This window comes from Gymnogyps californianus, chromosome 8 (assembly GCF_018139145.2).
Source record: "Gymnogyps californianus isolate 813 chromosome 8, ASM1813914v2, whole genome shotgun sequence".
NCBI classification, from domain to species: Eukaryota; Metazoa; Chordata; class Aves; order Accipitriformes; family Cathartidae; genus Gymnogyps; species Gymnogyps californianus.
The window spans coordinates 12,424,139-12,451,852 of NC_059478.1; the positions used below are offsets into that span (position 1 = coordinate 12,424,139).

General features: G+C 39.0%; 1 protein-coding gene across 1 annotated transcript; it reads left to right on the forward strand.

The window, feature by feature from the left end:
• The first annotated feature begins 3,981 nt into the window (after positions 1-3,981).
• Positions 3,982-27,449, forward strand: SLC25A24 (solute carrier family 25 member 24). The gene is made up of 10 exons (XM_050900616.1): positions 3,982-4,210; positions 15,125-15,251; positions 15,773-15,860; positions 16,354-16,465; positions 19,179-19,337; positions 19,682-19,834; positions 20,997-21,104; positions 22,795-22,962; positions 24,120-24,270; positions 24,954-27,449. The coding sequence occupies exons 1-10, from the start codon at positions 4,025-4,027 to the stop codon at positions 25,130-25,132; spliced, it is 1,431 nt and encodes a 476-aa protein (XP_050756573.1). The 5' UTR covers positions 3,982-4,024; the 3' UTR covers positions 25,133-27,449.
• Positions 27,450-27,714: the final 265 nt, after the last annotated feature.

The following is a 27,714-nucleotide window of genomic DNA, read 5'->3' on the forward strand; positions in this document are numbered from 1 at the left end:
ACTACTCAACTTCACTGCAGTCCCTGGACTTAAGCCAGAAATGACTTTTGGCTCATGCAGTAGACTTTTCATAATTTTAAGATTATTATGAAGTGTTTCCTTGCTCACAGAAAGAGCTATGCTATCTAGAGCAAGACACTGAATCATGCAATTTGGCTGAGTTATCTTTTAGTCTATTAATAAAATATATCAAGTCTGCTTCAAGCCTCTGAGGTTTTGTGGTATTTATAGCGCTTCCTCTAAGTGGATAGTATTGATGTAATTTAAACATTTATTGTAAATGTATTGATATATATACTAATTAAAAGCTCTTGTTTTAGTAAGTTAAATGCATATATTTTTCTGATATGTTTTTGATGTTCTGATACTAATCAGTGTTGATATCAGAAAGCCTTATAATATTCAATACAAATAATATAAATACTACATAATTTAAAAAATCTTTAGATGCGTATCTTGGGCAAAGATATTTCTTGACTCAGATGTCCTTTGCGGCTATGCTGTTACTTCAAGCAAGGTAAAAATTGGAGTGCAAGATGATGGACTATTCAAAACTCCTTTTTAATAAACAAGGACTCTATAAATGATACAGCCCCCAAACCTGTCATATAAGACTACTTGTAGACGAAATTACAGTTTTGGTAGTGCTAGCTTCCAAATAATAGGAAAGACTTATTTTCTTGTTAGAGATGTAAATAAGGCAGAGCTCTGGAATTGCGTTCCTGGTCACTGTCTTGGATGTCACTGTGGTAGGTTAATTGGGCCTGACTTGTGTCTGTATCTTTCAACAAGGGCAATGGCTTCCTCCCAGGTGTATCTAATAGTTTATCTATCAACATATGCAAAATATCTGAGACTCTTACCCACTTTTCTTACTACTATCATGCAGCCATACTAAAGTCAAAGCGTGTAAACCTTCTGCACGGCTGTGTGCTGCTTACACCATTTTCAGGGAGACCAGTGCAAATTTGGAATCACTCAATGAAAAATGAGTTTCACTGCTGTGTCACATCATGGATGAACAGTTGGGCCCATGAAATACAACCCATACTTCCAACCTTCTGCCATGCGCACAAGTCAAAGCAGAATCTATTTGCAAATATGAATTGTCTAACCACCAAGACCTACTATCTGCCTGTTTTCTGTGGCATACTACACAACTTCTAACAGTATGACACACTATATAAATTATAACTATGCAGGATGCACTTATGAAAGCCAAACCTGCCAAAACTAGCTTTTCCTCCTTGTTCCTTCAGGAAGAACAAGTGCATCTCTTCCTCTTTTACCTTGATTTTTGGACTATTGGCACTAACTTTTTACATGTGTTAATGACAACTACAGAGTTTTTAGAAAAAATGTCAGTATTCCATTGAGGTTCTCTTCTTGTCTTGATCTTTTATTTATGCCACTTCTTACTTTAGTCAATTATCCCCCATCAGACACTACTTTCAACCCACACTGCAAGTAAATTATAGCAGATATGAGTTTGTGGACCGAGTACGTATTGTCACTAAATAAATAGTTATATTTAATTGATAAAAAATATTTTAAGTGTGTGTATATATAATATATGTATTCACTCTGAAGTGGTTACCAAAATGCGGTGTCTGTCATTATGCTGCTGGGAAAAATATTAACACTCAATGCCTGCAGGTTCCTGTGAGTGCTTGCATATAGCTTTATTGATCATGTGGAAATGATTAGCTGATGTTGAACATCTAAATGACATTAGCGTACAATATAGGGTAAAACTGCCTGAGGTCAATTGAAGTGTATGCTTCAGGTATTTGGTGTTAATTTCTGAGTGGTTCTAGTTCATACATGGTGTTAATATACAAGTACAGTATTTAGTATGATATTCATCATATAAGAAAATAACTGTACTTCAAGACCTCAGACAATGACAATACTGGATATTAGAAACCTAGTGATATGCAATGGGAGCTTAAGGTAGAACTGTTTCAGTCCCACTTACGTCATATTTCTATGTATTGTATTCAATAACTAGTACAGATAGTTTTTACTTGCATGTTCTGCTTAGTGATAAAAGAGAATGTTGCACTCACTGTACTTTATTAGATAAAGATGTAAGGATGATGGTATGAGTAGAAAAACAGAATCAAAGGCCATACTACTTAGCAGTATTACATCGCTAGGATGCAGTGACCTCAGCAACAGTCACTTTCCTTATTCCAGAAAGGAGTAAAGTATGTTCACACTCTGCCTATTCCTATACATAGTTATCTGTACTAACAAAGTAACATGTTTATATTTGGACCTGTCTTGTTTAACATATTTATCAGTTAGGTGGAGGCAGTAGAGTACACTCTATAAAGTTTCCGGATGACCCCGAACTGTGGGGGACCACCTGGTGTGCTCAAGTGCAGGGCTGCCATTCAGAGAGCCTAGAGGAATGGGGTGACAGGGAACTTATGAAATTCAACAAGGGCAAACGTGAAGTGCCGCATGTAGGAAGCAATAGCCCCTTGCAATGATACAGGCCAGGGAGCAGCTCTGCTGAGAAGGACCTGGGGGTCTTGGCAGAGAGCAAGCTGAGCATGGGCCAGCAGCATCCTGGGCTGTATTAACAGGAGCATGGCCAGCAGATGGAGGGAAGTGATTATCCCATTCTACTCTGCACAAGCTAGACTGTATTTAAACACTCTGGTTCAGTTCTGGGCTCCCCAATACCTGAAAGACATGGATAAACTGGAGAGTTCGGCAGAGGGACACCAAGATGTTTGAGAGCTGGAGCACTTGCTCTGTGAGGAGAGGCTGAGGAAACTGAGCTTGCTCAACCAGGAGAAGAGAAAGCTTTGTGGGGACCTAAAAGAAGGCCTCCACCTTCCTGGTACCTACAGAGAGTTTATAAAGAAAATAGGGTCAGGCTCCTTGTAGTGGGGCATGGTGGGAGGATAAGAGACACCAGGCACAAATTGAAATGAGAATAGCTCAGAGTGGATCAAAAGGGAAAAGATTCCTCCCTGTGAGGACAGTCAGGCTGTAGAGCAGGCTGCCTGGGGAGACTGTCCAGTCTCTGTTCTTGGAGGTCTTCAAGACTGAATGAAGACCTGAGTAACCTGGTCTTAGTTCATGGCTGAGCTTGCTTTGAGCATGAGGTTAGACTACAGACTCCCTGAGGTCCCTTCCCACCCCACTTATTCTGAGATTCAATGAACCTATAACACAGTCAGGTAGTCTTTACATATGCAAGTCATAGTAGTATCTAGCCCTTTTTCAAACACCAATTAGTCTATGGTCAGACAATATAGCACATTAGCTTTATTCATTACTCTTTGAGCAAGGCTACTAAGTTCCTGCTATAAGGCTGAAATGCACTTTCCATGGTTGTTAATTGACTGAATATGCATCAGGAAAGCAAGACTCAATTCAGTGGCTCTTGTTTTCACTGCAGCTCTCTCACGGAGAGCCTACTTGCTGACATTTTCTATCCATTTGTTCTTATACCAGCTGTGTCCTTTTGCATTTACTCCACTGATTTATTTATGAAGCAATTATGAAGGAAAAAAACTAGAACTTTCCTCTTCTAGTCTTTGTTCTGTTAGGCCAAGCAGGCCAAGCTCTTTCAAAGACTGCCCCTAGACTAGGGGGTCTTCATACAGCTTCAACTCAGACCTCAACCCTCGGTGACTAGAATGAGCCCAGGTATCCAAATTAGGTCTTTTGCACCGTAGTTGGTACTACTCTACTTGTACTGGAAACGTTTAGTCGGATGCAACCGTGTAAGTGCGGGAGGAAGAGCTGAGGCGAGCCTGAGGGGCTGCGGCTGCCACCCGCCCTCTTCCCGCCTCAGCGGCGAGGGGGAGGAGGGAGGGCGGGGAGCGCCCCGGGGCGCTCCCCGCCCTCCCTCCTCCCCCTCGCCGCTGAGGCGGGGCCGGGCCGGCTCCTCCTCTGGCAGCTGCGAGCGTTGGCAGCCAGGACAGGCGGTACATCCCGTCCGCGCCCAGCCCGCGGGAGCCGAGGGGCGAGCGTCCCGCTGCCCGTACCGTACGGCCCCGCCATGTTCCAGTTCCTGCGAGGCCTCGCGCTGCCCGCGGCCGCCTGTGACGGGAACAGGGATGGCGATTCCCGGTACGCCAACCTCTTCAGGAAGCTGGACCTCAACGAAGATGGGAGGGTGGATATCGCCGAGCTCCAGACAGGCCTCCGGGCCATGGGCATCCCCCTGGGAAAAGAGGCGGAGGAGGTAAGAGCGGGCCGGGGGCGCAGCGGAGGCCCTTCCCCGGTCCTCAGCCGCTTCACTCAGGCGCTGCCTCCTGGAGGAGCAGCCGCTAGCGAGCGGCCTCTCTCCTTCACCCCGCGGCCGTGAGGAGGGTAAGGCGCGGCCTGGCCGCCCCACCCCGCCGCCCTCCCCGTGAGGGATGGGGCGCTGCCCGGCTGGGGCTCGCCGAGGCGGTGCGTCGAGGGCTGCTCCAGACCCGGGAGCCGCATCCGGGGGCTTCGGGCCGCTCCTGGATGCAGTCGGCCTCGGGCCTGCCCTGTTGCTTCCCGGGGACGCCGTGCCCGCTCCAGGGGCTGTATTGTACAGGCACGCCGCAGGGTTATAAATGAAGGATCCCGAGTGCGAACGCTACTAACAGTACGGCTGTCGGCGGTTCTGTTGCCAAGTTGGCAAGGCCGGGTTTATTCATCAGGTGTCGACTTTTGACTTCCTTTGACTCTTTGTTGTGTGATATTTGATAGCGTATTCCTCCTCCATCATGATAAAGGATGGTAATTTACAGCTTTTGTCTGTCCCTCCACTTTTGCATAATCTGGGTCAGAATAAATTGTTTGCTTTGGGCAGCAGGTAAGTAAGTCTGTGTAACAGTGGGTTGCAATATCAGAACTAGTTATTGAATCTAGGTCTCCATGAACACACAGACATGGAAATGATTCTTCTTGGCATGGGCTGTGTCCGATACCAAGGCCCTTCTATTTAAAAATGCACACTTGTAACGGCAGCCATCAAACTACGAAACAGACAGTACACTCTCTTTGTGCTGTGGATTCTGCAGTGATCGGGTTGGACTATTACATTCCTTTGTCCCCTGTTATCAATTTTGTGACCTCACAAGTCAGTAAAAATTGAATCATCAGGCGTTCCAGTGGAATGCTGAGTTACACTAGCAAATCTGACCTGTACCTGGAAGAGAAACTTCTCTTTCCTAGTTGTTTTCGGTAATCCTCAGGGATCAGAATATAAAATCATTTAATGCGCAATTCTGTAGGCATAATTATTTGTGTGGTAAGGCAAGTCTGCGCTAAAAAGGCACACAGAGGTTCAGTTAGGCTGAACAGGTACAGCTGAGATCTGTGCTGGAGCTATTACCGTAACAGTCCTGTTCTTTGTTTCAGTATAAAGAATGGTTAGAGGGCATTCCACTGCCATGCCTGTACTAGCTGTTGCATACTTTCTGAAAGAGGTTCAGGAAAGTGAACTGAAATTTGGCTGCAGTGTTAAGAGATATAGTGAGTCAATAATTCAATTTCAGTGACCTTATACTAATCGTGGGACACTCTGCCAGTTCTTTCCCATTGTCTCATTATTTGGTCTCTATTTTACCTCTTTTTGGTATATTTAATTCTCTCTCTCATACTTAAGGGAAAAGTATCCAGCAGGCCTCCTGAGTTGAATGATGCTTATGTGAGAGTATAGATGAAAGCACACTTTCACTTCGATATTGCTTCTGGTCAAAATCATCTTTACAATAAGTACATTTTGTTTCTCAGGTTTTCGTATATAAAGGAGGGACAGTTTGGCCTGTTTGCTTATCCATGATCCAATACTATCCATGCTAGTATTAAGAGCATGCTAGTTACGAACTTCAGTCACACATTATATACACATTGCTGAAAACCTGTTGTACCAGTTTGACTGTAACAATTTGGGGTTTTTACTTACATTGAACAGCAAGGGGACAGGTAACCAGTTAATTTTGTGGTGTTTAACGAGGGTGGTCTTCCCACATAATTCACTGAAAGCCCTGAGACACAAGTGGCATGCTTCTTAAGTTTTGAGCAACTTAGAATTGAAGTTCCAAGTTCTTTCTCAAGATCGGTGTGATGCCCTTCGTTAACAGTGCACATCTGAGTATCTGTCAAATTCTTATCAGTTGCTGCAGGATAAACTGGAATTGAAACCCATGAAATCAATAGTGATAAGCTAGACTTACCTGGATGTAATGGAGAACAGGAACTGGCTGCCTTAGTTGCTTAAGAAACAGAGTAAACAAAATAAGCCATGAGTCATGTTGCACGTTTGAGAGGCGTGGAAGAATTGTTGGAGTGCACTGAAACTTCTGTATGCTCACTATTTTAAGCTTAATGGTGCGCACCGTTTGAACTAGAAACTAGACTAGTTATATATAACTGTTAATAACTAGACTTGTTATAATAAGAGACCCTCAGTAAGACTTGCCTCCAGCTTCTGTCCTGTATTTACGTAGCTAATCTGCTTCCTGCACTTTCTTGCAGCTCAAAGCTGCCTTCTCCCACTTACTTCACTTCAAGCTCTAAAGTGATGTTGACTTCAGTAAAATGTCTTTTTACTACTTGGTAAAAAGGTATTTTATTAATGAAGTCAGATATTGAATCATCATATTTGATGTGTTAGAGAGGCAGAAGTAGTCTTATAATTACTAATAACTAAAGAGTAAGGAAATGAGATATGGAAATGTTACACAATGTAGCAAAGTGTTAGCTACTGAACTGCTCAGCCCTGCCAACATAGTGGCACTATGGGGTGGGTAGACCTTGGGATATCCTAAAGCAGAGTAGGTTTCAGTGCCTCATGGCTGGATTGGGGTCTCAGGCCTTGCACTATTGTTATGTTCTAGATGCAGGTCTGGGTTAGATTTCCAAAAATACTCTTGCAGGGCTGGCTTCCATTGCATGGGATGAAATCCATGTACACGGGAGCATTGGTCACCATACTTCTGGGGGGCGTAGCTGCTTCCTGGGTAACTCCTGGTAAGGGACCATGTGAGTGTTACTGTGTTTCACTGCAAAGTCAGTTGGTTCATCCTAAGTTGTCATCTTCATGGTATACATTAGTGTTTGTGCAACTAGTATTACTTTCCTCTTTTCTCTTGAAATGTAATTCGTCTCTAGAAGGAATATGCATGTCTTTAAAAAATACAAAGCTGCTGTCCATTTGAGTAATAGACTACTGGCATGCTCTTTTTTATTTCACCTTTCATCCATTGTCTTGGCAGTTTTATTAATGTTTAACATATGATGAGACACTCTTTTAGGTGAAGTAACGCTGTAATACGAGAATTGATGCGAAACCATGTGGTAAGCTTTGGAGATAGGTTGCATGTCCCTCTAAGGAAGAATCATTTTTTCCCCATAGCAAGGCATCATAGCACAACATGACAGAAGCTCCTGATTTTGTGTTCTACTTGACCTGCCTCCTGTCAGTATCTGACAGACAAAAGTAAACCACTGGAAAATCCGAAATGCGTACTGCTTAGAGGCTGCCAGGATGACTCCTGTTTTATATCGTAGTATATTACCCGCCAGGAATGGGTAACTTTGCAAAGCTTTACAAAAGATTCCTGACATAACACGTCAACACCTATGAAGAAGGAATTCAGTGTGGTGACAGTATCAAATGGTGCTCTACAAGCAACATTAACAGCTATTGTATGGTCACTTTGATTAGCGGAGTTGGCTAGTAGGGACACAAAATAGATGCTGGGATCAGATCTCAAATGATCTCATCCTGTGTCTTCAGAATGCCGTGAGTCTCTTAGGCAGGAGTACCATAAATGGTGCAAGTGGTTATATGAAGTACTATTTTTGTTCACCCTTTCCTTCTGTTGCAATCAATCCTTACAGTAAACCTGTAGGAAGCAAACCCCATATTTCAAGCTTCGGTTTGCGGTAGGAACAGCCAAGCATTCAAATTCAGGTACTGTTTATACATTGAGTCCTGGAGCTAGGAGCAGAAAGATGTTATTGAAATGAATAACTACATTCTGGAAACAATATAATGATCTTATTTGGACTGACTCTCTGTCAGGTTTTGACAGAAGTCTTTGGCTACATTAAGGCTTCTTAGATGAAGAAACAGTGTGATGAGACACCTCTGTGTGCTGGAAACAGGGCCCAATGAGACTAAATTCTCAGCAATCAGAATATGGTCTGTTTAGAGTAATTGACTGTGTTTATGAAAATTTTAGTCCAACGAAGTCTAAAAATACTCAGAACACTTGAAGTGTGTTGCTGCATTTAAACCAAAGAAAATTCAGAATTCTGTCAAGTGAGGCAGGCCCCTGTGCTGTGTTACAGTGCTGCGTCTCAGTGCAAGAGGACGGGTGAGAACAGGGTCAGGTGTGCATTGTTTCCTTCTGTGCTTTTCTCTGGCCTCTAAAAACTACAGCTAGATAGTGCTTCAGAGCTTGAATTTATCATAGCTGTTCTTAGTCCAGAAAGCACATACTTGTTTAGTGACCGAGCTAAATATGTCCTTGAATATTTCTCCACTGTTTGATTAAGATTTTTGCACTTTTCTTAATTTTGGTAACTTCCCTTACATGGCAAAATTAGAAGGCTAGTAGACCAAGTTAACTGAAGCCTCTTCATTATGTTGTACCTTGGCTAGAAACATACAAAAAGCACTAGTTACTTCGGCAACTTCTTAGAAGAAACATGGGCGTTTTCAATCACACAATATCTACTCTTAGAAATTATTATCATATGTGATATGCAGATTCACAGTCTTATAAGCTTCAGCACTTTCATGTCTGTGTGTCACTCTTGATATGAAATGAAGCTTTCTTTCACGTTAATAGTATGCCAAAAAACTGGTACTATAGATTTAGAGTAGACAGGCATCTTAACTTTTTACCAAAACAGATGTCACATCATGTGATTGTAGAAAACTGGAAGCACTTAGTTCCTTTAAACTTTTCTTTTCAGGTCATAATGGGTGTTACGATTATGTCTGATTGTGGGGACTTAATTGTGAAATACCATAAACATCTTCAGTAATATGTCTGACTTCAGTTGTAAGCAAATGCGTAAGTCGTCATTTCATTTCAATGTGTACAACTTCAGAAGCTTTTAACTGATGTGTGCTGTAGTCTCCAAGTCTCCATATGAAAGAACAAGATGAATATAAGTTTGTTTTCATAACACTTTAAACGTCCAAGGAGATAAAATGAATTTTTTTAACACTAACTTGATAGTTTTTTTCCTGAACAGTGACAGGGTACAGTGAATGATTAATTCTTCCTCTTGTTGCTGCAAAGTGCAAGAATTCCAGGCACCAAATATGGGAACCCCCACCTCTGGAAGATCTCTTAACTGCATGTTGAAATGCTTTGCTAAATACCTGTCTTGAGACAGCAGCGTGTCCCACGTAAACAAACAAGGTAAACTGGTAAATCTTTTAAGATGACTGTAAGGTGGGGATGCCTCTGTAGCAGAGTAGTCTTACTTAATGGAAAAAGTCAGTCTACCGAGTACGTTCAAAGTCAAAAATACCAGTGTAACTTGCAAGGAATGATGAATGAAGGTACAAGGGATAGTTTGCATCTCCCATTTATGATGTTTCAGATTCTTGGAATCTAATTCATAGCTATGAGTTGAGAGAGCTTATCCAGGTCCTGAGGGAGCAGCTTCTGCAAGGCGTATTGGAGAGTATACTCATGACTTGCATCTCTTCCTTTTTAGGCTCATTTTGTAGAGATTCTGTTACCTGAAATGGACCAGTGAGAAGACCACTGCTAGTGGTTTCCTCTTGCAGGGAAGAGTGGTGCTCAGGACAAAGAACAGGAACGGGAAGCTGTGCAGCTGGTAGCAACATCTCTGCTGCTGCCAAGGGTTAATGTCTGTCGGTGGCAGGTTTAAAGAGCCTGCTTGGGTACTGTTTACATGTTGGTAGTATCCTTTGGGAGGGAAGCGAATAAATATGAATGCAGCATTTGAACAAGTTGGGAGGTCTTTGGAGGCAGTGCAAATAACTGTTTTGCTCAAAATGCGGTGTTGTGTTGAATTTCTGGAGGTTAAGTGGCAGTCTAGTTCGTTAGCGGGTTATGTGGACTCACTGGTTGGGGTATAATGCTGTGTGGACACATCCTCAGCCCCTTTCCGTTGGTGCTGGATTTATCTCCCAACTGATGCGGTTTGACAAGACTGACTTTAATAATCTTTACTACTGATTTTTGGGTTATCATTGTGTGTCATAAATTTGTTTAGTCTTGGCAGATATAGATAGGAAAAGGACATTAGTTTTTAGTATTGTAGGGTACGTATCCAGTAAAGAGGGAAGAGTTGCATATACTTGAGCTGTGGCTGAATTTGGCTTCCAATAAGATTACAGTCTAATAACGTAAAATTGTAGAATGCAGAGCTATGTGAATGACTGGTGCTAATTATTTTGGAGGTGAAGGGGGAAAGAATAGAAAAAGGGGAAGAGAGGAGAAAGGAATATCGTGATTGGTTTTATATATAGTACCTCTGGTTTTAAAAGAAAATGTGAAATTTGTGATACTGTTCTTACTGTTGTGCTGGTGTTTTTTCTATACAGTATTTGTAACTGTGCCCTTTGGAACTCGAGTCATAGATTACAGAACAATGACTTGCTAATTGCACCAATTTTGTGTCCTTAAGTGTTGTTTTTTTTACTTGTGTCTTGTAGATAGCATGATAGGAAGCCAGAAACACCCAGTAACTTCTTGATGAATCACTTCCTTTTAAATATTCTTTACATTATATTCATTAGCTGAAATAACAAGCTAACGAATAGATGATTGGTAATCATTTGTACTGAGTAGCCCCACCTTTCACGCACAATTCAGTTTTGTAACCAGAATGTGAAGGCTTACACACAATACACAAATAAGGATACTAAGTAATATAAAAATTAAACTGTGAATTTAAAAGAAAAGTTTATGTAAAAGCATTAAGATTTCTAGTGTCTTGCATTCTCTGTCTTTATATTGTAGCTATGAATGTGTTAAAGTTCATAACTTTGGCACAGAGTAATCTAATAATTCATCAGGCCACTGAAAGAGCGTCAGGATTTTTAGGTGTATATAAAGCCTGTCTGTAACTTTTCTGATTTTTTTTTTTTTTTTTTTCAACAGACCTGCTGGCTTAGGTTTCCACACCAAATACAGAGGTCTTCTGGAGGAGTAGGAATTCAACACTGCAACAAGCTTTATATCATACAGAAATTTAAAAATAAAATTCTTCAGTATTTCAGTCTACTTGTGGCCTTTCACATTGGCGTTGCCTCGCTGTGCAGGACTTTGAAAGCAGCTGTATTAACAAAATATACAGCAGAAAAAGAACAAAAGTAGCAGAATTTAAAAAAAGAAGAGAAAAGAAAAAGGCAGCAGTGTCATGACCAAATAGGTCAGCACGGGAGCATTGTAGTCAGTATGTGTGAAGGCCCGTAGCATTAAAAAGAAAGATCATATAACCATCTTCCTGTATCTACCACTAATTAGCAATTATTTATGTGGTCACCATTTCATTTTATCTAGTCAACTATCTTTATTGCTTGGGCTTAAAGTTTTTAGACAATGAGAAAAGAAATGGCATGCCTTGAAAAATAAACATTTTCCTCTTGGGGCTGGGCCTGCATAAAGGTGAGGTGATCCCACAGTAAGTCTGTAACAAGAAGTGGCAGGTTTTACGTGGCAGGCACACTGAACATTGTTTCCCAGGACTTCCAAGTGAGGACTGGCATCTAGTTTGGTTCCTGCTCTATTGTTGTTAGCATGCCTATTTTAAAATGCATCCAGTTCTCCTCCATCAGAGAAGTTGGTGAACCAGGAAGCGGCACCATGACAGGTGGTTGTAACTATTCAAAATCTGGTAGTATATTAAATGCAGAACAGTAGAATTGGATTCCTTGTTGAACTGAAGTGAGGGTGTTTGAATGTTGGAACAGGTTGCCTGTGGAGGCTGTGGAATCTCCATCCTTGGAGATGTCCGAGACTCAGTCGGATGTCGTCCTGCGCAACCTGATCTAATTAGATCTAATTAGACATGCTTTGAGCTGGGGTTGTGCTTGATGGCCTCCAGAGGTCCCTTCCAACCTGCATTATTATTTGATGCCATGAATGGGCAGTTTGTACCTGGGAGTTAGTACTCCACAGAATCAAGTACATGTCTTCCTGCTGGCTATGCCCAAGGAGTACATAACCCCCCACGAGGGAGTTTCTGCCCTTCACATGGAAGGCAAGCTCCTTTCAGCGTTGCTGTTTGTTCCACAAACTTGCGTATTACTGGTTTTAATCTGAAGCTTTAACACCCACATAATTAGTACATTTCATAGACACTAAGAGGCTTTTGTTTGTACGAACTTTTAGATTTGTAATGTGAGAAAAATGCATGTGCCTGCTGAGGAAAAGCATATGTTTTTTTCCCCTGTTGCTTCTGTTCTGCTGCCCTGAGAGAGGCTGAGACTGGCTTGAAGTCTGGAAAATAACTGTAAAAAGAAAAGTAGAGAATGGAGAGTATGTTTGTGCTTATCCTTTTCTATTTGTTGCAATATAAAATCCGCTCATTTGGCAGATGAAATGAAAGGTGCCCCCCTTCACACATGCTAATTGCCAGCTCTCTAAACCTCCTAGGAATTTCCGTTTTCTTTGGCATCCTCGGCAGTGGAGATTTTGTAATTGGAATTTAGTTAAAGTCTTGTCATATCTGTGAGCCAGAACAACGCTTTCCTTGTTCTACATTTTTGTTTGTGTAGTTCAGATAGCAGTAGGGAATAGTAACAATTTGTGTTGATTAGAATTCACTCAAAGTGTGTGCATGACTGCTGTATAAAGTACCTCTTCTCAGTAGCTTGTGTGAGTCTAGCAGGACACTCGGATCCTGCGGTATGAGGTGCCATGTGTGGAATACAAGACTGGTTGAGATTGCGGTGTCTTTGAGGGGGAGACTCTTTTCTAGCTAGAGTAATTTTTAATGGTGGGTTTTGGTTTGGTTTTTTTTATTTCTTTGTGGGTTTTTTGAATGATTAATCTATTAGCCTTTCTTAATTAGGCCTAATACTTAATCATTCCTTGATTCGGGAATGCATCCATAAACTTCAATAAATATAAACTATTTTTTTTGTAATGGGAGATTCTGAACAGCCCTAACCATATTGGCAAGGGCATGAAACTGAATTGATGAGTATATTTTTGTTGACAGGTTATTAATAGAAATGACAATCAAGCTGGACTTACGAGTATACTAAGAACACTATTTTTCTAAGCTGATACCAAACACCTTTATCTGAGTATGCAGTAACTTAAGTTGATTTTATTGTGCATAACTTGCTGTATTATGGGAGGTAAATAATTTGCTTCTTATTTCACTGTGGAGTGCCACATTGTCGTCTTCCCTTCCATTGAGGAATCTATGATAATGTTACGAATTTTGGTTTTTTGAGATTAAACATTAAAGTATATTTCTTTCAGTAGAGGAACAGGAAAGACAAAGGAGGCAACATAAATGTATTCAGATATCTTCAATTTTTTTCAGACACTTGCAACAAATACAGCAGAGTTTTCAGCTTCCTTTATGTTTAGTTTTTGTAGACTAGAACTTGTTGGACTTCGGTCTTTTGAGGACTTCTACTAATTATAGTGGAGTAAACAAAATGATTAAAAACAGATTTTGCAGATTAGAACAGCTGTGCAAATCTTGTTGAGACTTACTTTATTCAGAAACTACAGTTGTGCAAGGCAGTCTGCAAAATAGAAGATATTTGGAAGAATTTTTGGCATGTGCTTTATGTGTACCCTGAAGTGCTCTGAAGCTTACTGTAAATTAATGAAGAGATTGTGCTGGTGGGTTGGTTTCCTGACCGTCTTGTATGGAGTTCCGTCCCCATAGGATTTCACACGTTGAGGAAAACCACAGGGACTGATGCCCAAACGAAGAGATAAGGCATAATTTCCCCTTAAATCTTGTGTTCTAGAGCAGGGTTTTGGGGTGGATTTCCCTGCCCACATCCTGCCAGAGGAGACGGAAAGGCTGTGGAAGTGCGAGACTGGATGGAAAGCGCCTGTGGCCATGTGCTGTGGGCCTTGCCTCTGCTTGGCCCCACTGGTCTCTCTGCAGCCCTCCATGTGTGGAGCAGCCCTTGCTGTGGCATAAAGCCCAAGCTAATAAATCCTGCAGAGCTTGTTGGCTTGGGCTTCGCTCTTCTTGGGGCTTTGCCTTTGAAGACAAGTCTCAGCAGTTACAGGCTGATGCTTGGGGGGGCTGCCGTAATTTCCCTTTTTTAAAAAGTATGTTTTCACACACAAAGTTGGTAAAGTATTCTGGCCCTTTGTTGATGGAGAAGTGTATGCCTAAGCTGTATTTCAGACTTGTTTGCTGCAGTGCTGGCAATTGTATACCATGCATTCAACTCGTAGTTAATTTTCCATGTAGATGTTTCTTATCTGCAGGACAGTTACTAGGAAGCACATGCAAAAATGGAAGATAACTGTGCTTCTATTTGTTACAAGTCTGTTGTTTGTTTGTTTGTTTGTTTGTTTGTTTTAAATTTTTGTCAGAGCTTCAGTATGAAGCAGAAAGCCCTGCCTTCTCAAACCCTGGGGGGTGGAAGTGCTAGTCAGGCAAGATCTTTGTATTTTTTTTTGGTCAGCAGTTAAATAGTTAATTGCTTTTTTTATTTTTATCTTTATAATTCATAGTTAATAGACCACTGGATTAAAGAGGATAGTTAAGACTGTATTTGTTTAATTTTACTGACATATTGACAAATTTCATGTGTAACCAGGAAAGTCACAGGCTTGAAGTTGCTCTCTTCCATGATTTTGTCCTGTCCCCCACCTCCGCTTCCACAAATTGATACCTGTAGGTGTGACTTGCCAGTGCTGGTACTTTGAATAGGAAAGTGATGTAAATAATAAATAATGTTTTCTTAAATCTATCTTTGCTGCCGAGTGTTTTCTCTTTTTATGAAAATACTGAGTGTGTGTTAAATTCTGGAAACAAAATATAGCTCTGAAGTGTACGCTTAGGTGTTTTCCTGATTTGACTCCCAAAGTGACCAATATGATGCTTTTCTTAAAGCCAGGGCTGTGCCATGCTGCTGTTGCTTTGTGACCTGCTGTAGTTCGGAAAAGTCAAATGTTGAATTTTCTCTCAACAGAAAATTTTTAAAGCTGGAGATACTAACCAGGATGGACAGCTAGATTTTGAAGAATTTATGCAGTATCTTAAAGATCACGAGAAGAAGATGAAACTCGCATTTAAGAGCCTGGACAAAAACAATGATGGTATGCCTTGACTTATTATATTTGTTCAAAAGTTGTTTGAAGAAACTGTGCATTAAAGGTTATCTTCATTTATATTCTTTGTCTAAACTGGAGACAAAAAGTTGTGAATATGGAACCCCTACTTCTTTTCCTTGATAGAATCATAATTATAGTTTACTATAGATTGAAATAATAAATGATTATATTCTTTTTTTCTTTTTATTATCTTCCAGTCCATTGATCTGGGGATCTTTGTTCCCCAGATGGAGAAACTATAAGGAAGTTTCTAAGTATCTATTAAAGATAAAATAGCTTTTAACTCACTGAATGTTTGCATCTCATTTGGTTGCATGATTTTAAGGTACTTACCTTCGCTCAGTCCTTGTAGTAGACAATCAAAATTCATCATCTGTGTTTAAATGGATTATAAATTATCTTTGCTATTATGTAGGTGTTACAATGGAACTTAGTGAGCTCCAAGGTGCTAAGTGTATTAAGCTCTATGCTTTAAATATGTATCATCTTTCTTTTAATGTATCAAGGAAAAATTGAAGCATCAGAAGTTGTCCAGTCCCTCAAGATATTGGGTATAAGCATTTCAGAAAAACAGGCAGAAAAGATCCTGCAAAGGTCAGGAATTGTTGTTTCTGAAAGTATTTTAAGCTTCTTTTTATTGTTATTATATTTTTATAATTCAGAGAACAGGATAAATGGGACTATGACTTTGAAAGATGTTGGTACCTTCAGTGGTGCCTTTATAGGAATTCTCGCATATTTAATCTGTTCTTGGGTGATAGTAAGTCTAGTCACTATTTGAGCATCTGGTTCTGGGAGGAGAATGTTATCTCATTTCCCTGTAAATATTGTTCATAGAATGAAGCGTTATATTATGTTTTTAAATAGAATATGCCAGATGCACTTGAATAAGAAAAGCATAGTATTGAAAGGCCATGGCAGATTCAGCCTTGAAGTCTCCATATAGTATTTACAGTTAGTTGTCACTGATGTGATGGCCAATATTTAAAAAAAAAAAAAAAAAGGGCAACAAAAAAAGCAACAAAACGGAACAAAAGCCCATCCCTGCTGCTAGTTCCTCATATAGTTTTGTTCAATTTCTTTTCAGTATTGATGCTGATGGGACAATGACAGTAGACTGGAATGAGTGGAGAGATCATTTTATGTTTAACCCAGCTACAGACATTGAGGAAATAATTCGATATTGGAAACATTCCACTGTAAGTTCAACTTTTCTTCTAACTTAGTGCAGCTCTTAAGTTCATCTCTGCTGGGTTAATTTGCAATATTGAGTATAACAGCTTCACAGTTGTTATATTTCAAGCATACCTGTATTTAAGATTGTTTGGTTTTCCTTTTCACTTCATGCTCTCCCATTTACAAGCAGGATAGTGTCACATGAGATTCTTCTGAGCAAAGAACTTCATCTAAACTTTGCCAATAATTATCAGTAATTCTTAGGAAGGAATCCTTTTCTTCCTTTGGAGATATTCCACAGAAGGATAACCACCACAATATTAAATCTTTTTCTTTTCACATTACAGTACTTTCTTATGTTCAGTGCTTTTGATGTGTTGAAACAAATTATAGAAACATTTTAACTGTTTCTTATGTTGAAATTAGTTCAGTATTTATATTTTTATATATATATGTGTATATATATACATTATCATTACCATAAAATCACTGGTGTCACTAGTGATTTTCTGTGCACGTGTTCTCACACTCTTTTGTGCTATAGAATTTCATTTAAAAATGACAGAATATACAGCAATAGGCTCTCCACTGTGCAGATAAATTTTTTAAGTTACTATTGAATGGAGCTCTTGCCACCTCAGTGATTGACTTTTAAGAACATACAATAAGGTAAGTAAACCAATAGTAATCTTGTTTGCTAAATATCCTTCCTGTAGATTATTGGAGTACTCCATAAAGTTAGGTAAAGACAGATTTCTTTGAATATAGTGAGACCATTTATATCTTCAGGGATTAGTCAGCATTTCCATAATAAAAAACAGTTTATGAGATCTGAAAGCTTTGAGTGTTTCACACTGTACAACCTCAATTCAGAAATGCTTGCCAAAAGGGGGTTAGCTCCCTGTTTGCTGAAGAAAACACTTGAAGCACTGCTATGAGATCAAATAGTCCTGGTCCCAGCTTACTTAGTGGAAAAAACCCCTTTGCTTTAATAAAATGCTTTGTATTACTATTATTAAACATAAGATCTTTTGTTGTTGTTGTTGTTATGGAATGTCATCGTTAATTACGCCCAAGAAACAATTTTAGAAGTCTCTTGTGATCTTCCAGTGTTGCAGTCAGCTGATGACCCAGTTATCACAGCAAGCAAAATCCAGCTATACGGCAACACAGCTGGTGTTTCAGATAAGAGCAGATGTAAGACCTCACACGCCTGGCTGGCATTGACAGCTCCTCCAATTCTGTTTTCACTGTAAAATTTTAACTGCTGTCAGACTCTTCCAAGCAGATAGCTGCATTGGCATAGAATTATTATGAGTTGGTAGCTGTGGCCTTTCTGTTATAAACACCCTCAAATTTAGTTGGTTTTTTTTTTTTTTTCTTAGTTGTGCTTAGGGCTCGGTAGACACAAGGTTTAAACCCTGGTAGATGTGCATAATATCTCTAAGAACATTGAATTTGTATTTTGAGAGTTCTGATTGATCTTTTGATGGTTCCATGTAGTTGAGCAACTGATGACACCTTACTTGGAAACCACAAATGTCAGAAAGATGAAAGGATTTTCCAATTAATCTGTTCTGTGTTCAATATCTGGAATAGTTGGTGCTTATTCTGTTTGTCCAGTGGCTATACCAATAATCTTCATCCTGCAATTCTTGTGTTTCAAATGACCAAGACAGTATTCAATCTACTTAACAGATAGGGAACACAGCATAAATTAGGGACATAGTGTCTACAGTTAAAATCAACAGTAGTTAAAAAAAGTTTATTGGTTAACATGCTTTCTGGTCAGTACTTATCAGTTATTAAAACATTCTTGCTTCTTTATAGGTTTAATTTATGCATAATATTGGCTTTGCATTATTTACAGTGTATTTTTTCTCATATATCATGGTTATAAATTGCATGAAGAGCAGAGACTATGTTTAAGTGCTATGTGAGATTCCATAGTCTTATATCTTGGACGGCTTTATCGCTAAAGCCTATAGTAATGTTCTTCTTTAATCAAATTAAATGGTAATACAAACATGCACCTCTAAATGAAATTTCAAACATTTATAGCTGAAAAAAGTCATTAATGTGTCTTTCAGTGTAACTGATGATAAGAAAATGTATAAAGCAGTAATCAAACTTTCAAACTTGTCATTTTGTAAGATAATACACAGCAGTTACTGGAAATAGAATATTCTGATATATCAGCTATAAAAATGCTACTTTAAAATGTTGGGGAGGGGGCGGGGGGAACGGGAAGTCCCACATATGCGTGAATAAATTACCATGAGAGAGAAATCTCTTGTTAGCATCCTTAGGAGATTACCAAACTAATTCCAGAAGGCTGTCCGGTGAAAGGTTAGCTGCAACATATAAGCATTTGAGCTTTAGTGCTGACTGTAAAGGTCTGCTGATCGTGACAGAATGTCTTTGTTTGGGCCATACTCAAGGCGGAAATTTGTCATAATTTTTAACGATGAAGGTGCAGTCTTTGAAATGGTGTGTCTGTGGTGTTATTGCTCAATATCTGTGTAGAAGTCATTAAAAGTTGCTATTCATTGAATAGCAATAGCAATCCATAGCAAGTTAATTATAGAATGTAAATTAGAGATATTTTTTATTTTTAACTAGCATTTTATTTACATATTCTCAGGTGGCAGGTTAATTTGGAATTAGAACTGTTGATAAAATTGAGATGATGGAATGAGATAGTTATTTGCACGTCTTTGCTTTGGATTCTAATAGGTGTTGGATATAGGAGATAGTTTGACTGTTCCAGATGAGTTCACAGAGGAAGAGAAAAAGACTGGACAGTGGTGGAAACAGCTGTTGGCAGGAGGAGTGGCTGGTGCTGTCTCTCGAACAGGTACAGCACCGTTAGATCGCCTTAAAGTGATGATGCAGGTAGGTGCAATGTTCAAGAACTTTTTAGTTTCCAGTGTATCACTTCAGATTTTAGAGAGCTGTTACAGAAAACTGATGGCCAAATACAGCATCTAAATTCTGGAGGTCTGGTTATGTTTTGACAATTTCCATGTTTTATGTTCATAAAAATTGTCTTTTCCATAGTCATATTGGCAAAAAATGTAAACAAAATATTGTAGTACTTGTGCTACTAAAATAAGATTTTTTTTCAATAGTGGATGTGTTTTTGCTAGTTGATACATTTAAGCAATTTAGTACTTAGGTGATGAGTTTTACAGTCTAATCAGAGCAGTGTACTTTAATGTGACTTTGGTTTTTTTTAGGTTCATGGTTCAAAATCAAACAAAATGAATATAGCCAGTGGTTTTAAGCAAATGTTGAAAGAAGGTGGTGTCCGATCCCTCTGGAGGGGAAATGGTGTAAATGTTGTGAAAATAGCTCCTGAAACAGCTATTAAGTTCTGGGCTTATGAACAGGTAGGATGATAAATCAGGAATGAAAATAATGGTAAATAAAATACTGTATCACTCTCACTGTTCATTATTTGCACTGTTGTATTATATAGGAGTTCTGATCATGGTTGGGGATTGTGTCACAGTAATTTAGAGTGACTTTCAGATTTAAAAGTCTACTTATTCTGTTAATAGAATACTTGGTATTAGGCAGATTTTGCTATTGTATTATAAGCCGTGTAAAGAAACTAAATCTGTCATACGTTTTAAACTGTCCTCCAGTCTGCATAGCTTTATATGGAGTACTGCATTAATATCTAGTTTGTTGCTTCGAAGCGACAACCAAAAACTTAGCACATTACGCTAGCTGAACGTATGCAGGATTCTTTTTAAGTCAAATATCATGGTGCTATGTAAGATGCCCTCGTCCTGGATTTCAGAGTTATATTTACCTCTGAATCAGCTTTAAGCATCATGTTAAGGCCTAATCCTCCTTTGGAAAATGAACTCCCATTCTAGTGTAGTTAAATGATCTTTATTTTTCCTCTGTGGGGCTTGCTAGCGCCTCAAGTAAGACTAAACGAACATATTGCACATCTCTGTACAACTATGAAATAAAAGCAACAAAAAGTCAAGTAAGCTTTGGGATATTGCAAGACTGAATGGCAGATTTTGATGCCATAGAGTAACCTTGAGCACATTATTCCTTACTCTTGCTCTGCCTTTCTGGAGCTGATGGCGCATTCTTGCATGATGGTATATCTGTCTTGAATGAAACAGTATGTACAGCTCTCTAAGCGTCTCTGTGAACGTGCTAGTTGATCTTTCATTCTTTGATTGGGGAACTGGATCTACAAGGGAGTCGGGTTCCTCTTTGTTATCTGGGGGCCATAATGTGGGTACCCTTGTGTTGGCTGCTTGTAGAATACCTGACAGTACTGTGGGTGGCTGAGGTGTTTAATGTAAAGGATTCTTGCAGGCTGGAATATTTATTGTATTCTTGAGAATCTTGGTCCACAGAGTTGCAGTGAGTACAGTGCTAGATTTGTTGGGTTAGTAAATGTAACTGTAAATACATGAAAAAGTAAGTACAGCTTGAAAAGACATTTTGTACTGTACTCTTGTAGTAACTCTTGCCTCTCCTAAAAAGCATGTGATGTTTATTTTGTGTGTTTTAACTATACAGTATAAGAAGATACTCACTAAGGATGATGGAAAGTTAGGCACCATTGAAAGATTTGTATCTGGTTCTTTGGCTGGAGCAACAGCACAAACTTCTATTTATCCCATGGAGGTAAGTAACAGAGAATCTGTTTCCATTGGAGACTCTGCCAAATGGCTGGTTCATTTCCAAAGTAAAACCCACTTTGCTCTTGAAAATATTGTAGGAATTCCTCTATATTCTTATATCCTAATTTATTTTTACTTTGGACTTTCTTTCAGAATTTCAGTACCTAGGCATTTTAGAATATACTATGTTCCAGTTGATACTAGTCATTTTTCTATATATTTGGCTGTATAATATTGCCTAAATGTTTAGATAAAACCTAGTTCAGGGTGAAAAAAATCCAAGAATGTATTTAAAATTAAGTACATATTCAAGTATTTTCTAAATTGGGCATAAATCTTTTTCCCACTGTATGTAAGCAAGATGTGGTCTTGTCTGTAGCAGAACTGATGAAGTTCTGTTGCATTATGATTGGGAGCTGGGTCTGATTAGGAGATCAGTGTGGAGGGAGAATATAACAGCTACAGTTGAGGCTGGGTGGATTAACCGCTCTTTCTTCTGTAGGACATATTTGTATGTGGTACTATACATGTTGCAATTTAACTAGCGTTAATGTATTAACTGCTCTAGGGTAGCTATTTCACATCCTGCTTTTTTTCGATAGAAGTAGGATGTACTTCCTTTACTGCTGGTTCCCCAGACAGTTTATCTTGTTGTGCAAATAACTGGAATATATGTTGGGTGTGGGATTAAACCAATACCAACATCAAGATTTGGAAGTAATGGAAGACGTAACCTAAATACCTTTTTCATAGGGAGGGATGTCAGTAGGAATAGAACTTAGCTGTTTTCATTGCTGACAGCGATAATGATCTCTTTTTAAATGGCATTCTTGCTGTTAGAGCTGCTGAATCACATCTAGCCTGAGTACAGAGATGGGTTAAGTTGTAGAATAACTGAAATGTTATGTAGATCATCTGGATTACACCGATCAATGGAGACAGGTGAACTATTTACAATAAGATGCTCTGATCTTCCTAACAAAGATATAATACTGTCCTAGAAGTGTTTTTTAGGGTGTTTCTAAGTAAAAGAGAAAAGCAAAGTGCCAGGGAACTCCTGAGGAAGCTGCAGTCTTATGAGGCTTTAAAGTAGGCCAAATTCTTGCTCAGGAAATTCCCTCTGTGGTTTCTTTTGGGTACTGTTATTAATTTCTTTGTCCTAAGATGCTGTATAGACTTATTTGCATTATTAATCAGATGCTGGGTTTCAGTAGTGAGATGCAATTTTTATATCCCTTAACTACCTCTCAAAGTGTCATGCTTTTTGAAAGATTATTTTCTTAATATGCTTTGCTGTTCCGAGATCAGAAGTGTGATCTGCTAGTATGTTAATGCTCTCACTTGTTCTTTAGCTAATGCTTCTATTAAATATTGCCCACACTGTTGTCTTCAAGTTGATCAAACATCTGCCTGTTTTAATCAAGAAAAGAAAGCTAAAATGCAATTTAAAAAGGCTAATGATTTGTAAGTTAGTGTATGGTGGTATGTGTGCTACTCTGCACTAATGATAAAACCTGAAGAAGCCTACTGCTAACAAAGCCTTAACAGTAGTCATCACAAAGGAGGTTTGAAGTGCCAAAACGCAAAGCAGTTCCAGACAATTGAATAAGCAGAGAGATACTGTGTTTTCCTGTGTTTATAAAATACATTAATAAATAGGTATGTAATTACAGCTACTATTTTTTCCCCTTTAGGTTTTAAAGACCAGATTGGCTGTGGGTAAAACAGGGCAATATTCTGGGATGTTTGACTGTGCTAAGAAGATCTTAAAAAGAGAAGGTGTAAAGGCCTTCTACAAAGGCTATATTCCTAATATTCTGGGTATAATTCCTTATGCTGGCATTGACCTTGCTGTTTATGAGGTGAGTTTAGATCACTGAATGCGTGTAGCTTTCATTAGTTAATTTACAAAAAGGGTAAATATTCTTTAGAATACCTGTATCATTAGTTAGTTTTGTAATATGCTTGTAGTATTACGGTTGCCTTCAATTTAAAATGGACAAATGAGAATTTCCTCATAAACTAATCTTACTAGACATTAACTTTTTCTTTGTTTGGCCCTCCTGGAGGAGTGCCTGTGCCGATGGGCCCTTAAATGCAACAGTACCAAACAAGAAATCTGCTCATAAGGCAGGATTATATAGACCTTGGCAATACAACATGCTTGCATACTTAACTAACCCTGTCGGACTGGAACATACCCGTTCTATAGCAAATATGGGCCTTAAAAACCTGATATAGTACTCATATTATGTTACCTATCCTGCATTTATGGTACTTAATACGTTTTTTTTTTTTGCCATTGTCTCTGATTTATAATTGGATTATAGTAACCTGAATTCCTTGTGTGTCTGTGCATGTCACCAGAATTCTTTGCGGCTGACATATAGTTGTTCTGAAGAGTTTGAAACACCACTCTCTTTCCTTTCAAGAGGAACTGGTACCTCTTACACCCATCAGCAACAATTAAAATGTTTTATCTACCTTAGATGCTAGGTGTTGCTTCAAAGTGTGTTAAGTAACTCAGATGCACAGACTAATTTTTTTTCTAGTCCAGACAAATCTTTTTGTGACACTGCGTTAGTAATCAGCAGAATTTCTTGAGCAAACGTTTTCAAAGCAGTATGGAAGTTCTCTTCTACAGTTTGCATCCTTGTTTCTGCATGGGGTGATGTGCACAGCTGTGCGAGCTTTTGTTGCACCCCGTGGGGTGCTGAGTTGTGTTTCCCTCCTCCTCCCCTCAGAGTATTAACAGGTCTAGAACATGGGCACTGTTCCTGCTGCTGGATCTTTTAAGGATTTCTCTTCTAGGCACTGACTACTGTAGTCTGGTTAAAGTCCTTACCCGTGTGCTAAGGTGTTTACCTGTGCACTTTAAAAGTAAGCATGTAGGACTGGTGTAGTGAGATTGGTGCTTTTCAGGATTGAGCCCATAAGATTTGTTAGGAATAAAGATGTATTTGTTTACTTTCTTGAATGCAGATCTCTTGTCTTACTATTTAATTTTATATCTTGGCAGCTCTTAAAGAGTACATGGCTAGAACACTATGCATCAAGCTCTGCTAACCCAGGTGTTTTTGTATTGTTGGGATGTGGTACTGTTTCCAGCACATGTGGGCAGTTAGCCAGTTACCCTCTTGCTCTTATCAGAACACGCATGCAGGCTCAAGGTGAGTCCTGTTGTACTGAAAATGTTTCTGTGCGGTCACATCAAAATTGTATCATTTGGGATAGCTGTAGCAGAGACATGGGAATAAAAAAACCCAACTTGGAAAACCAAGGACTTACCTGGAAAATCCTTCTTAACATTGGTCCCTTCTCCCTATTACCCCTAACACTGTTCTTCATCATACTCGATTCAAATGTAACATTTCAGACACTAGTGCTCTGTGTGCCCTGAGAGCCACATTCCATACAAGACTACCAGGCATAGAGCTCCTGTCATAGTCTGGGAGCCCTTTGCTGAAATTTAGAATGTTTCCTAAATTTTAGAGGTAAAATGAAAAGGACTTGCATCATCCTGTGACGGTAGACAGCAATGTTTGCTTTGGAGGACATTTCATAAAGACAGTTTCATAGCTGAGATTTTTGCTTGATAGATTTGTGCACAGACTTAAGGATAGGAGCCTGGATTTCCAAAGGAATGTAGGTGGATAATGCTTTTCAGTGGGATTTAGACACATGGATATCTCTCCAATGTCTGGGATTAAAGAGATCTCCGCTCTGTGAGGACTCAAGTTTTAATCAATGGCCCTAGAGGTGATAGTAGGCTCACCACCCAGGTGTTTAATACTCGCTGAAGAATTTTAATATTACTAGAACTGTTGTATAACATACTATCTTTTTGTTCTAGCCTCAGTGGAAGGAGCTCCACAGCTAAACATGGTTGGTCTCTTTCAAAGAATTATTGCTACAGAAGGAATCCGAGGACTTTATAGGGGCATAGCCCCTAATTTTATGAAAGTGCTTCCAGCTGTCAGCATCAGCTATGTTGTATATGAAAAAATGAAGCAGAGTTTGGGAATAGCATGAAATGAAGGAAAAAGGTGAGATGCTTCTAATATTGTTGGAAACACCAGAACAAAAATGATGTCTCAAGTAATCTGCTCTCACAATTAGAGACAGATCTTTGTGGAGAGATGCTGCAACTTCTGCTTTTGCCCTGAAGTGGGAAGAAACTTTCTTAAATTCTAGTTCACCATTTCTAAATAGATACCTATATTGCACTTTAAAATGTCACAGAGTTTAAAAAAAAAAAAAAAAATCAAGAAACTATCTTTAAATCAGCAATATGTTTATATTTTCAGGAAATCATGCATATTTTACTCATTGGCTTTTTTTTTGTATTTGTCTTCTCTAAATGTGTATTTGGCTTGGATCAAACCAAAGGTAGGAGAAGTTTATACTGCCTTGATACTGAATATATGGAAGTGACTTTTTGTTTTGTCACGCTGCCTATACTCAAGCAATTCACAGGCAACATTTTGCATGCCTAGAAGTAAGCACTTACTATTGTTATTTGTGAAGACTTAATGTTAAGTTCATAAGAAACAGGATCTTAGACACAGACAAGGATGGAGTAACATTAAAATGTAGCCCATCACCTTTATCTTCAGGCTAACTTTTTTTTTTTTTAATTTAAAGAATAAGAGCCTGAGAAACTGCTGTTCCATGGTATCAGAATACCTCAAAAGGATTTACATGGTATTTTTGTAATACAATGAGTGATTTTCATAACTTGCTTCAATGGACCTGCTTTTCATTCCACTTGTAAATGTTAGCACCATTAACTATGACAAGCTTTGGGTTACAGCTGCACGTTTTAAAGGATCGTAATATACAGGAACAGAAAAAGCTTGGTTACTAGATCCATTCCATACAAGTGCAAGTTACCGTTTAAAAATGGGGTGGAGGATCCAGTATTAAGGTGATAGTGACTGTAATACAGCCAATAGCAGAGCTCATCATAGCTGCCTTGGGGAGAGAAATGCTTCTCATTTTGGAGTCTCCATTCTTTCCCTTACTTGGAGGGCTACAGTCAACTGTGCTTTTAGCCAATAGAGGATTGCATTATCACGTAAAGGTTTGACAGGTTTGTCATGTGAGATAAATCCTCTTTCCCTCAGTCTTCTGTGCACACTGGCTGTGTGTGTGAAATTCAGATAGTAAAAGACTGAAACACTTTGTCCAAGTGACCAAATGGGACTGCTGATCTCAGGTGCCCATCAGATTGATGTTAATGAAGCAAGCAAAGCACGCACACAGAACTTGTGTGCTGAGAAACAGCCCCTCCTCAAAAAACAAAGCAGTACTTCCTCAGTGCAGAAACTAGGTATTTCCATGTACAAGTACTTCCAAAGTGAATTCCTTTTTGGGAGGGGGATAGTGGTGGTGCCGCATTTCAGTTGCCTTCAGGCCTGAACGCTGAAGTAGTGTAACAAATATTGCCAAACTCATTTGTTACGCTTTTTCTGCTTTCTGCAATGTGTGGTGTCTTAATCTTTGTAAATACGAGATTATACTTACGTTGACCTTCTAAAAGCAACTGCTCTTAGACCACTTCCTGAAATTGGATTACTGAAGGAAGAACTTTGTTCCTGTAAGGTCATTAAGGGTCTCTTTTTTTCCTCCTCCTTTTTTCTTTTTTTTAATTTTTTTTTTAAACAAATAAGTAAGCCAGCAAACATGAATTAACTACCTGAACCTCCCTTCTTCCACATACTATTTGGACCATATTTTTCAAACAGCAATCAGATGTAAATTTGTGTTCAGTGCTTCCATGGCTGGTGTGTACTCTCCATAAATGAATATATAACAACTCCATAAAATTTGTATTATAAAATGTTGTTTTATCAGATTTCAGAAAATGGCAGCTTTAGCTGTGTCTTTTGGCCTTCCCTTTAGGGGAACCTTTTGCACTTTTTTTAAAAAACAAAAAGTCATTCTATCCAAATCATCCATACGTACAATGCTTTCTGATCTGAATGTTTCTTGGTTTTGCCAACATTCTTGTATCTTTGTGGGATTTGTGAGATCAGTTCCCAATCATTTTGTTTGACTGTGACCAATGAGCAAATTTATTGTGTGTGTGTGATGCGAAGATGACTTTAGCAGTGTCTATCTTCTAGACTTGCTCCCTTTTGTTTCTGGTGTGCAAGTGCCATTATGAGTATTGAAAATTATGGTAATGATGTTTTCAAATGTTGAAAAGATGAGGTCTTTCAAATTTAATTTTTCATTATGTGCCTTTATCATGACTGTGTTCAATTGTGTATTCTTTGTCTCAAACGTATGTCGACCTTTTTAGCTCTATGAAACTACCAGTTTCTAATAAATGTTTGTTTCCTTATCTGGCTGGAGTGTGCTGATGTGTTTTTCATGGCCTGATAGACAGAAGACGCTTCTTTATTCCACTATATGCATAATACTCACTGTCAAAAATGAAGGTAATTTATCTAAAAATAAGTTTGATACTAGCCTACGCTTTGCTATTACATTGATACTTGAAAACCTAGTTTGAGATTAGTCGATTGTCATCCTGTTTAAAACTCTAGTTATCTCATCACTTACTGGAAGATCACATAATGTTTAATATTTTTGCTTGTTCATTGAAC